This window comes from Aythya ferina, assembly GCF_964211825.1.
Source record: "Aythya ferina genome assembly, chromosome: 1".
Taxonomy (NCBI): Eukaryota; Metazoa; Chordata; class Aves; order Anseriformes; family Anatidae; genus Aythya; species Aythya ferina.
This window is the reverse complement of record NC_140296.1, coordinates 185,060,832-185,073,272: the sequence shown is the minus strand read 5'-3', so window position 1 is coordinate 185,073,272 and position 12,441 is coordinate 185,060,832. Positions and strand designations below refer to the sequence as shown.

The window sequence follows — 12,441 nt, the reverse complement described above, 5'->3', positions numbered from 1 at the left end:
CATCGATGACCTTGATGAGGGAATAGTGTCTGCCCTCAGCAAGTACACCACAAAGCTGGGAGGAGTGGCTGACACGCCAGAAGGCTGTACTGTCATTCAGTGAGACCTGGACCAGCTGGAGAGATGGGCAGGAAGAAACCAAATGAGATTTAACAAGAGCAAGTGTAGAGTCCTGCACCTGGGAAGGAACAACACAAAGTATCAGTACAGGCTGGGGGACAACCTGCTGGAAAGGAGCTCTGAGGAGAAGGACCTGGGGGTCCTGGTGGACAACAGGTTGACCATGAGCCAGCACTGTGCCCTTGTGGCCAAGAGGGCTAATGGGATCCTGGCGTGCATTAAGAGGAGCGTGGCCAGCAGTTCAAGGGAGGTGATCCTCCCCCTCTACTCTGCCCTGGTCAGGCCTCACCTGGAGTACTGTGTCCAGTTCTGGGCTTCCCAGTACAAGAAAGACAGGAGTCTCCTGGAAAGAGTCCAGCGAAGGGCCACAAAGATGACCCTAGAAGATCCTATTAGTCCTACCTGTGAGAAGAGGCCAACCCCCAGCTCCCCATCACTTCTTTTCAGGTAGTTGCAGAGAGCAATAAGGTCTCCCCTGAGCCTCCTCTTCTCCAGACCAAACAATCCCAGTTCCCTCATCTGCTTATCACAGGGCTTGTATTACAGGCCTTTCACCAAGACATCAAACAAATTATACCCATCTCTGCAGTGTCACCCTTAAAGTTCTTATCCATCAGCTTTGATATAATATAAAGTTGTACTGTCAGGCCTGGAATTGGTTTATATCACTTTATTTTAATATCAGATTATTTACCTTCTCTATGTGAGATCCATCTCTAGTGGCTGCCACCATAATTTATATCACATATGCCCTAAGACTGTATATTATACATTTTCTGTAGTACTCTCAGTTTCCCTTTGGCTCTATTTTCTGCTTTCATACATGAATAGCCAGAATCTGCCCCGTGGTAAGTAAGATAAATTGCTTAACATGGGCATTGAATGCTGTTTTAGATAACCCTAGGGTATCCATCTGGCCTCCAGCTGCTGCCTCAGAAAGGCACAGGTTCTCTGTCATAAACATATTCTGCACATCTATGTGGGTGTCCACAGTACTTCAGGATATGTAAAACAGCAGTAGGTTTGCAGCAATTGGGTGCCATACAGTTTTATTGTCCTAATCATGAACTGAGACATTTTAGGGTCAGCATAAAGAGGCGTCTTTTCAGATTTTGAATATGTGTAAGACAATCATCATTTGTTACTTTAATAAACGCATTGTTCATTGTTTCAAAATGTCTGCTGTATTAAGATTGAGCAGGTAGTGGTTTCATTTATCACAGACCTTACATAGCCCAATGCAGTGTATATTCCTCCTCTATCTGCCAACCTAATATTCACAAATTAGCTTCTATTAGTTCTACATAATTCTTTATAATTCTCTGCTATTGTTTTTTTTGTTTGTTTGTTTTTGAATATGAAATGTTTTAACAGTTTATGTTTACCCTTTCTATGCATTCTATTTTAGTCTTCTCTTTCATTTGTCTCAATGAGAGGCTTATCAGTGACAAATTTCCTTTCTAATTTTACAGATACATTCTGCTTCCTTGGGAATTCTAAGTACTGAAGGTTCACATGGTTACTGTCCCTCTTTCCATGTTAGTGAGAACTATGTTAACTCATGTACATCTCTGCAGTACTTTTTAATAACTAATTAAAATGAAATGCTAAATTAAGAAAAATAAATAAATAAAACAATCTGCCCCCCAACTCTTAGTACTTGAAAGTAATAATACAAATTTATGAAATACGAGTTGATTCTGTAAATCTGAAGAGTCTTCCATTAATGCCAAATTCTAACAGATGGTGCATTTTGAGGGTTTTGTACACAACAGTTAACTATATTATAGTGTACTATAACTGCTTGACTTCTATTTATCAAACCATACCATCAAATCCCTGCTGACTGCAATGGGTTTCATAATAGATAAAAACAACCTATGTAGAATAATTCAAAGGATGAAGATTTAGGTTAAGTAATTTTCATTTCATTTTAGAAAATGAGCTGAATATCAAGCTGCTGAAATCTGGTAAAATATCATAGCCATCTTTGTAATGGAATCAGCTCCGCTGGCATTGGAATATTCTGTAAATGCCAGTTGTGGGGCTTATCACTTTTCTACACTTTTGTCAAGGTACTGAAGTAGTAGTGCTTCATAAGTAATTTTTACTAAGTTTTTTTTTTTGTTGTTTTTTTTTTTTTGTAAGGGAAATCCAAGGCTGTTGATTTAATTTAATGGATTTCTTTTTTTTTTTTTTTTTTTTCTTCTTTCTATTTTAAAATGAAAAAAAAAAATGCTCACCATTATTCTTATTTTAGCTTTCACTACAGCTTAATAATTTTAATATATCACCTGCACGTATGATCTTCTGGTTTTCCAGTCATTCCACTTCCTTTCCACTACTGGAGATGTTCAGAGAACATCTTCACTGGAAACCACCTGAGAAAGCTTATTTGGTGACCTCACAGGGAACTAAGCTCACAGTTTGCAGTAGGAGATGGGATTGTTTCCATACACATGAAAAGAAAATTGGTAAAGCAGACACATAAGTGAGTTGCTGAGCAGCATCTTAAGAATATCAAGGTACATGTTAAAGAATTTCTTCATAAGAAGGTGAATTTTCAAATTCAGTGTACAAAGGGCTTGTCATAAAGCAGTTGTTTATCAAAAACAGCTTTCCTTGACATCAACGTAAGGCATTAAAAATTCAAAAGAATCCTTTTCATCCTTGTTTCTGAATTAAAAACCTAATGCATTTTACTTTCTTCTTCTTCTCTAAATAACATTTCTGGCTAGTTTAAGCTGCATTTTAAAAGGCTCATAAACTACTGAGGTCACAGACACATTCCTTTGGTAATGCTTAGCTAATGTGTTAGCTTGACATTCAGAGTTATTTAATGCATCTGGTTGTAAACTGCGAAGGGAGAGGAAGTATTTCTTTCAGAATCAGATTATTACTTAATATGTACAATAAGTAGATGTGTCTTTAAGCTTAATAAACTTATTTTTATGTTGTGGATATAGATTGTCTTTGACTGAATGGTAATGAAACAATGCATCCAGCTATAAGGTTTATAGAAAATTGTTTTGTCTGATTATGGAGTGATTTTTAATCACTGTCTATTACCCATTCAGCACATCAGAGGGACTTGGTAAGCAGTGTATACAAGATTCTGAAGCTTTTAGGTGACCACATCGTACATACATGGCTATTAAATGGGTATTCAGTAATAGACACATGCATACCTTATGACTTGAAAAACTTAGGAGATATGTATGTTCATATATGCAACCGAGTGTTTCTTTGCCTACCTTTTGAACCACATCATTGGACATAGCCACAACTCTGCTAGACCATATCATCAGTTCATTCTGTGATGTCTTTGATGGTGCAGAAGAACAGATGGAGTTCTGTCTATGTGTGTTTCTCACCTTGTCTTCTCTCTTTTGTCCCTTTGGCTAAGTAGTTCCTGTAAAGGCAGATGGGCACTCAAACCCTCTGCTAACTTTGGGACTGAACTGCTGGACTTTACAAACCGAGGACATTTAATTAGATGCATTTTCCTATTTTTTGTACCTTTTTAGCTAAAAAGAAAAAGAAAAAAAAAAAGAAAAAAAGTGATTTCAAAACAAGTCTGAAAACCATTTGAAAAATACTTCACTGTACTTTATTATAAAATTTGAAATATTCCCTCCTCTTATCAGTATAGAGTTACAAAACAAAATAAAAAAAAAAATAAAAAGATTTTCTAAAAGTATTTTGGAGTTGTTCAACAAAGATAGACATCAGAAACGGATCTCAAAATAAGTTAGTACGAAGTTTATAAATAATAAAGAAAAAGGGTTGGCTCAAAGGAAATATGAAGGTTCAGTCATGATTATCCATTGGTAGCCAAGGTTATTATGTATTCTTGAAATTCTACCATGAACTTCTGATTTAGGTATCCAGAATATATTAAAAATTTAGTTAAGATCATGACAGATTGCATACAATTATCTGAGTCAATCATGGGTTAAAATGATGCAGAACTACATAAGCACACTGAGAATGAAATGTGAAAAGGCACAGTTCCCTAGCTGTTCTTTAACTACCTTGCTAAATGATTGTTGACAAGTTATGAAAAAAATGATAATGAAATTAGTGAAATGATTTAAAAAAACGTGGGCTGCCTTGTGGTCTCTGAAGTAGTCTAGACAAGCATTGCAGGGACATTTTTCCTAAGCAAAAGTAACATTTTTTATATTATGGTTCCCAGTAAATGCAGTTTCTGAATTAGGGTATCCAAGTCTATTCTCTAAAATAAATATTATATCCAAGAACTATTCAGTGTGGTTTCCCCAAATATTTTTAATAAACTGGAATTTATATAACCTGAGCTGATTACTTCAGGTCAGAGTATCATTTTCTGCATTAACTTCTGACAAAAATATATTGCATTTAGATTTAGTAGCAGGTCCTCAACATCCATTAAATGGAACAATTAAACAATTAAGATGCAATTCCCTGTAATGGCAGTTATACCATACAGGAATATATGGCAGTACACAACTATACACACTATAGGATTTCAAGAATGATCAATTCTGCATATCAGATTGTTAAAAAAGATACTTTTACAACTCAGTAGGGTTTGTTACAGTGTTTTACACTGAATCGAGATACATCACCACCAATGTGATGCGTTATAGTCAGCTTCAATGTTTCTCCACGTGGTTTAATTACCTTGTCTCTATAAAATTTTAGGTATTTTTTTCCACAGAAGTATTCACTTTAATTCAATAAAGCATACATTCAATGGGTTGTCCAAGCAAAATATATTTTCGTACATAAAACACTTTCGTTTTGGTTTGTGGACTATCCGTTCTCAGACACTGTTCATCTGGATTATCCATTAGGGTACGTTTTTCTTCAGATGAGATTAATATTCTTTTAAGAACACTAATTAACCATTGATGATTTGTTTATAGCCTTGATACCTCTAGTTTCATTCTCTGCTTAGACTTCCAAAGCTTCTGCTAAAGCCTTGCTAAAATCCCTAGTTTTTTTTTTTTTTTTTTTTTTTTTTTTTTTTTTTTTTCCAAAAATCTTTAAGCTTTGCTTTCCTGGTCATGTAACTAATGGTTATTAGTATGGTTATTAATGGTTATTAGCACACTCCATTCATGAATAGCTCCTTGTTTTAGGTTCATTAAACGTACACAAAACAATGACATAGGAAAAAAAGCATAATAATTATGCTTTTAATTAATAATAAATAGGACATAATTATGTCATAAGACATAAGACATAGATGAAGATATTGTTCTGGTGCCACTTGCTAACAATAACTACTAGTTATGGCAGCATCCCTAGGATGTTATCAAATTTACTTTATAACAAGCACTGTGAATGTTATTTTACCTTCTAAAAATGTTATTCCACAGAAGGATAGCACATTCTTCCTAGTATTTGGGGGTCTGAATCTTCTGTGACTTATTTGAGACTTTAGCAAACTGAACTTTATGAAGATGGCAAAGCTTATCTTAACTTCTGCTGTACGAGAGAGATCTTGTTGGACTCAGAGTAGCAGCTGGATTCCACAAGATGCTATGCTGTTGTTGACTGTGGTGCACTGAGTGAAATTCTCTTGCTGAGAACATAATAATATCAAAGAAGATGGTTCTGTCTTGTACTGTATCGTGTACTCCTAGTACATGATGTTTCCAAAAAAAAAAAAAAAAAGATATTATAAACTCACACTGTTTTTGCTTGTCATAAGTGTGACTGAAAACCCCATTGGTCTTTAGGACAAAAGGCATTATGTATCCATTGGTAATAGGTTTCTGTTTCTACCATAAGCTCTTTAAATTGTGCTGAGCGGAAAGATGGTTCCTGTCACAAGTTGAAAAAATAGTCTGAAGGTTACTTCAACAGCTACTTACCCAAAACTGCCAAGTATGTATTTATTGGGTGAAAGAATTTTGTTGGATTAATCTGCTATTTGTGCAATGAAGAGTAATTTCACTGCTTATAGAAGACTGTAGACTGGCATTTTTCTTGCCCTTATTTCTGCCAAAAGAATTGGGAGCAAATCACAAAGAGATTTCCAAAATTTTGTGTCAAGTCTCTTCTATTTCAATGGGTTCTTAAATATTTATCACACATAATCTTTTGATACTCTTCTTCTGCAGTTGCTCACATCTAATTTTTGCTGCCAGAATTTTGCTGGCAGAACTGTGAAATTGGCACAGTGGTTAATGTGCCACTTGTCACTCTGAAAACACTGTTCATTTCACTGGATATCAGTTTGTATGAAAGCTGTTATACAAAACAGAACACAACAATTTATGGGAGACAGAGATACAAGAAGTAATTATGCAGAAATTCCGTAGGTATGTAGACTGCTATTCCCACTTCTACTGGCCAACTTCTGCATAATATATACCTAGACTTTCAAGCCTTTTTTGACATTCTCTGGAAAGTGCTCATACAGTGGGCTTAGTACCTCTAAGTATTAATTTAACAAGTCTCATACTGTAAGAATTTACTATGAACTAGGTACTCTCTTTTTCTTGATTTTCATATAGAGAGATGTGAAAGTAGTGATGTTTTTGTTTGTTTGTTTGTTTACCCAATGAACACAGTTTTCATTCTCCAGTTACTGAAAAACAACTTTAAGATATTTGGATTTGTCTTCGATGAACCTTCATTATAAATTTCTTTCATCTGCATATGTGAATTTGGGGGGCATTGCTGAATATGACATTGTTTGTGCAATTTTTGCGAAGTCTCTGTAGGACTGCAGATCCTTGAAGGTAATGTCACCTTGAGAGAATTCATCAAAACATGCTCTAATTTGGCTGGCCTGGCTGCCAAGGTAGACATGTAGTTTTCAATCTTTGAACATTTTGTTGATCGAAGTAAGAACAGAGTGTCGATTTATAACTTTTGACAGCTTCAGCAATGGACCTTTCTGTCTGACAGTCTTGTGTATAGAAGAGAGAGCAACAAACACAGCTGCTATCCTTAATTTATTTTGATAAAATACTTTTACACAGGTGGTCAATGCTAGAAACTAATCACGTTAGCTGTGACCAGATTTATACACTTGTTCCTCAAGGTCTTTTATGAGCATTGGCTCTTAAGTTGATGCTATTCACTTTATTTTCATACTTCACAGGGAAGGTCTTTAAGGAGTTCATCAGAAGATTGCTATTTGTGCAATATTTGTACACTGTATTCACACCTTAAAGTGAAATTGTGCCGTTCTGCAAGTCAGAAGGATTTTCTCCACTTCTTCTTTTTTTTTTTTTTTTTTTTTCAGTGCTTTATTGATATTGTGTAGCACAAAAAAAACAGTTGTTTTCACTAACTTCTGTATAAGGTAGATTTAGTGATAATGAAAATATCACACATTTTCTTTGTGAGGTTTTTAGACTTATTACCATATCACTGTTGCGTTAAGAAGAACCTGGTCAGTGTGATCAACTGTCTTTAATTATAATTTTTCACAGAATCACAGAATCACAGAATTTCTAGGTTGGAAGAGACTTCAAGATCATCGAGTCCAACCTCTGACCTAACGCTAACAGCTTTCTGCCAGAATATCTTTTCTGCAAAATTGCTATAAAGATATTTATACTAATTGTTCTAATTGTTTTTTAATATTTTTCAGGGAGTGCTGGAACACCTGTTATCTTCAATGAAAATGGAGATGCTCCTGGACGCTATGATATTTTTCAATATCAAATCACCAACAAAAGTACAGAATACAAAATAATTGGTCATTGGACCAACCAGCTTCATCTAAATGTAAGTAGTATTTTAATTATGATGCTGACATTGGAGAAATGCAACCGTTTGAATATTACATTATTATATTTCAGGAATGTTGAGGACTTCTATTAGCTGGCATAAAAAAGTTACTCCATTCTCTTTTTGAGAAGAGAGTAAAAAATAGCACAAAAAAGCTGAACCCAATTCTTTTTATTTTAAAGTGGGTTGGGTTCCATATTCACCTGCTGCTTTAAATGATATTTTAGAGTCATTATATATCTGATATTCCTCAGTCTGACTATGAAGTTAGGCAGTGAAATAGTAACTCATCCTTCAAAAGAAGGTGTCAGACAAAATGATTCACACATATATATTGCTCATGTCTTTCAAATATAGAAAGGATATGAGGGGATGGAAATGTACATAATAAAAGAGAAGTTTGGACTATAAAACCACTTCTGAGTTGGTTGAAACACTAGGATGATGAACTACAGCAATAAAAATATTTCTTGAATATAAAAGGAGAATTTGGAGTTTTTCTGTGTGGTTAACTAGGATTAGTGTAATCTCATACTACTTAATAACAGGGGAAACAAAGTTACCCTTCCTTGGGAGGTGTTTCGAATTGCTGCTTTAATAAGTTCTGCAAGTTTTGTGGTAGCTGAGTCCCACATGTGCATTGAATTATATTTGTTTTGAAAATCACCATCCCAATAAGATTCAGAGAACATACGTAAGAATATTTGAATGACAGCTAAACATCAAGCCACAACTGTAATGGGAAGTTTTGGGGGCCAGGAAAGTTACAGTCATGAGAACACCACAACACAGTTAACCTGTTTCATTGATTTACAGGGTTTACCTTAGCTCAGCAAATTTGAAATACCAACTTTTGTTTTGCTAAAGGCTAGTGAGAAAGGCAACAGTGTGAACTGATGACTGGATTCACCAAGGGGAGTTTATGCAGTAATTTTAATCAAACCACAAAGAAGAGTTTTCTAACAGCTCTGGTTTTCTATGTAAGTGGTTCCTGATAAAGACCAGCAAAGGCAGTGCAGTAAATATTTACCAATGATTCTCCTGTTGAGACTACTTTGCAATAATTATCTGAGTGCTACCAACAATAATACATGTGATAGCTCTCCATTTTCAGGCACAGCTGTTAAACCACTTTACCATATCTAATATTTAATATCTGTAACTACTTGGCAAGGACTCATTTATTTACTTCTTCTGCCCAAATAGAAAACAAACAAACAAACAAAAAACAACCCTACTAACAGAAACTGCACAAAGCAGATTGTGTGGCAGTGTTATCTCTCCAGTAACCTGATATCTGTCTGATGAAAGGCATGAAAGAAAAAAGAATACTTTTAAAGAAGTGTAAAGATTAATACTAAATAGTAATTTCTGGAAAGTATTAGAGTTAGACCCTTATTATATACATTATAACAGACGTTCATGATTTCCATAATTGCTATTGTTTTCTGAAAAGTTCTGGTGTTTATAAATAAGCTGAAAAACTTATACACACATTTTGCACATTAGTACTAAAATAGCATTTACATAGTAACAGAGCTACCTTAGAATTTGCTTCAAATTCCATTTCAGTTAGTCTTTTTGTATCCCCACCTAGACTGCTAAATTTTTCATTAAGTCTGTGGCTTTTCAGTCCCTTTATTTCTGCCTGATATATGTGTACTGTCAGGAATTAGATAACATACCAGCAGACTGGCTGAAACCACTCAGACTACTGAAAACACACCGTGCTAAGCATATTGACCACAAAGCTAGCAGGAAAGAATTTATCTAAGGACACCCCCTGTTAACTCTCATTGAAAATGGGTGTATTAGGATGTTCTTGTGGCTTTCTTCTTTTGTCTCTTTTTTCAAATTCACTGATGAGCTGCCTAGCTTGTGGATTGGTAGAGATGCACAACACCCTGCTGCTGGCATTTCAGCTTCCAGCTTCTTGCCACACTTCCCTGTGCTCACCTGGCCCAGGATTTCACAGTGCTCTTCTGTGCAGCAGGATTCAGCAATGAGATATTTCTCCTCCTACCTTTCACTTTTTTTTTTTGAACTTACTCAACTTTATGCTGGAGAAGCTCTAAAGTGAAGCTCTAAAGTGAAGAGTGAGCTTTATATCTTATGGTTTTTCAGGGCATGAGATTTTGGGTGCCAGTCAGTGTCGGTGTCTGCTGGTGCTGGTTCAGTAACAATGAAGAGGAAAGTCATAATATGGATGATGCAGTTTGTTTCCCTCTGTTTTTGCATTCACTGAGTTTATATAGCATGTGTCAATGACACTTATGCCACATGATGATCTGCTCTGGCAATCCTACCACCTCATTTTACTAGACAAAGTATACTGAGACCAAGTAATCTTTGTGAGTGATTGTCAATACTTCAAGTCATCATATGCCAAATTCGGTAGTGCCTTTGCTTGCCAATAAATCAGAGGGAACATAGAGGACATTTTCAGCAGTTTCAGTGAAAAACTCTATATTTATTGAAGGCAAAGCAATGTATATTTTCATGCTGCTGTTCTATAAAGGAAATGTTTCTAAAATATAATACTTTTTTCTCACTGTATCCTTCTTTCTCCAGCAGTTTCCTTTTTATGAAGACACATGTAACTGATTTTTAACGAATCTCTGTGTCAGATAGATATCCTCTATAGATAATTCTACATCTACTCCAGTTTTTATAGATATTTCTATTTAAAATTATGTGGTAACACAATTGTGTTGGTCTATATATCTGGTACTGTGTCTCAGAAAACTTCTAGCTTTTATTCATTTATTTGGTATGACAGAAAAATACATCATGAAAATACCAAGATTGTAGTAGTTTAACCTTTTGAACAATTAATTAAAATAAGATTATAACATGTTTTGCACCTAAATTGTTGAGACAAAGTTTCCTTCTTCTCTTTCTGTGTATTTTTCTTTTCTTTTTGTTTTCCTTTCTTATAGGGTACTCTGTCGTATTTTCTGTGTTCAGTCTTGCCTGCAAGTGTCTGAGTCAAGACTGCAGGTCTCTGTCATCTGGGCTATGGCTCATCACCTTGTAGAGAACCCTCATATAGTCTTTGAACCTAACCCTCAGGTTTCCTCTGCTGGGGTCTCTGGTTTCTCAGAGTTTTCACTGACTCTTCAGGGTCCTTGTGGTCAAGTTTCAGACTTGTTCTGGAGCAAAGCCTGGTGCAATGCTGGCTTCTGCTTTGGACAGAAAGTGCCAGCTCTGTCTAGATAAAGACTCTTGCTTCCTAAGGGGCTTTTTGTCAGCAGACTTCACTAGCTGGGATACTGTTTTCTCCCTGTAGTCCTCAGTAACCTTAATGATCTCCTTTGGGCAGGCTGACCTTTCAGATTTCCTCTGAAGCAGCTATAGGAACTTCTGAATACTGATCGGCACTACTCTTGTAATCCTTACAAAACAAACAGATATGTAACAATGCTGTGATGTACAGAATAAAAGTTAAATAAAATAAAATAAAATAAATATCTCAACCTTTAAACTTTAATGTGATTCTTGAATTTGAATAAGGTACCTTAGGCTTTGACATACATAACACAATCCTGAGGGCAGATATTTAGAAACATCAGTCTCAAGAGTCTGGATGTCTTTTATATAATTATCATTTTACATGATTCTGCATTGTAAATTTATACCTCTTTTAAAATTCTTATCCTCTCTAAGATTGCCCAACTTTAAATGTTCTTAATGCACTGTAAATAATCAGACCCTAGAAGTTTTCTGTATGACAGTGATGGAAAAAATCATTGTTTTAGAACTTCTGATCATTGACTATATTTAACTGCCAGGGTTTGGGGTTGTTTGCTTTCCTCATTTTCTTTTCTTCATCAGTAGAATAACATAACATATATTCAAGCAATGTTGAGAGTTATAAACCTTTCTCCTCCAAAACATTCTGCTTTTCATAACGAATAATAATAATAATAATAATAATAATAATAATAATAATAATAAATTATATAATATATATTATTATATTAATAACATATATAATATATATTATATATTATATATATAATAATATATAATATTATATATAATTATATATATATAATTATATATATATAATTAATTATATATAATATATATATATAATTATATATATATAATTATATATATAATTAATTATATATAATATATATATAATATATAATATTATTATATAATATATATATATAATATAATATATATAATATAATATAATATAATATAATATAAAAATTTATTATTATTATTAATATTAATATTAATATTAATATGATATTAATAATAATAATGATAATAATAATAAAGAACAACAGGAAAAGGCAGCTGTTTCCACAAAAATTATGTTTTATTCATATTGCAACAGTATTTTGCACACCAGATCACATGTAAAAGTTCCCTATGAATGTGTGGGTTTAGCAAATTTGAGCTCTCAACTATGTAATCTTTGTAGGAGGAAAGTTAAAAACAAGCTGGCTTTTCCTAGTAGTTATGATTTGAAATCAACTTCCTGACTAATAATGAATTCCCACTTAAAAACTGTGTTTTGTATTGTGTAAGTTGCAATATGGGCTAGAAAGAGGTGTTGACCAACGG

General features: G+C 34.3%; 1 protein-coding gene across 4 annotated transcripts in view; it reads left to right on the top strand.

Annotated features, from left to right (window-relative positions):
* GRM8 (glutamate metabotropic receptor 8) overlaps positions 1-12,441 on the top strand; it is a 346,560-nt gene that overhangs the window by 271,188 nt on the left and 62,931 nt on the right. For all 4 annotated transcript variants that reach the window (XM_084495137.1, XM_084495138.1, XM_084495139.1 and 1 more), the window contains one exon: positions 7,718-7,854. In XM_084495137.1, coding sequence (XP_084351263.1) covers positions 7,718-7,854 — 137 coding nt within the window. The remainder of the gene's footprint in view (positions 1-7,717; positions 7,855-12,441) is intronic.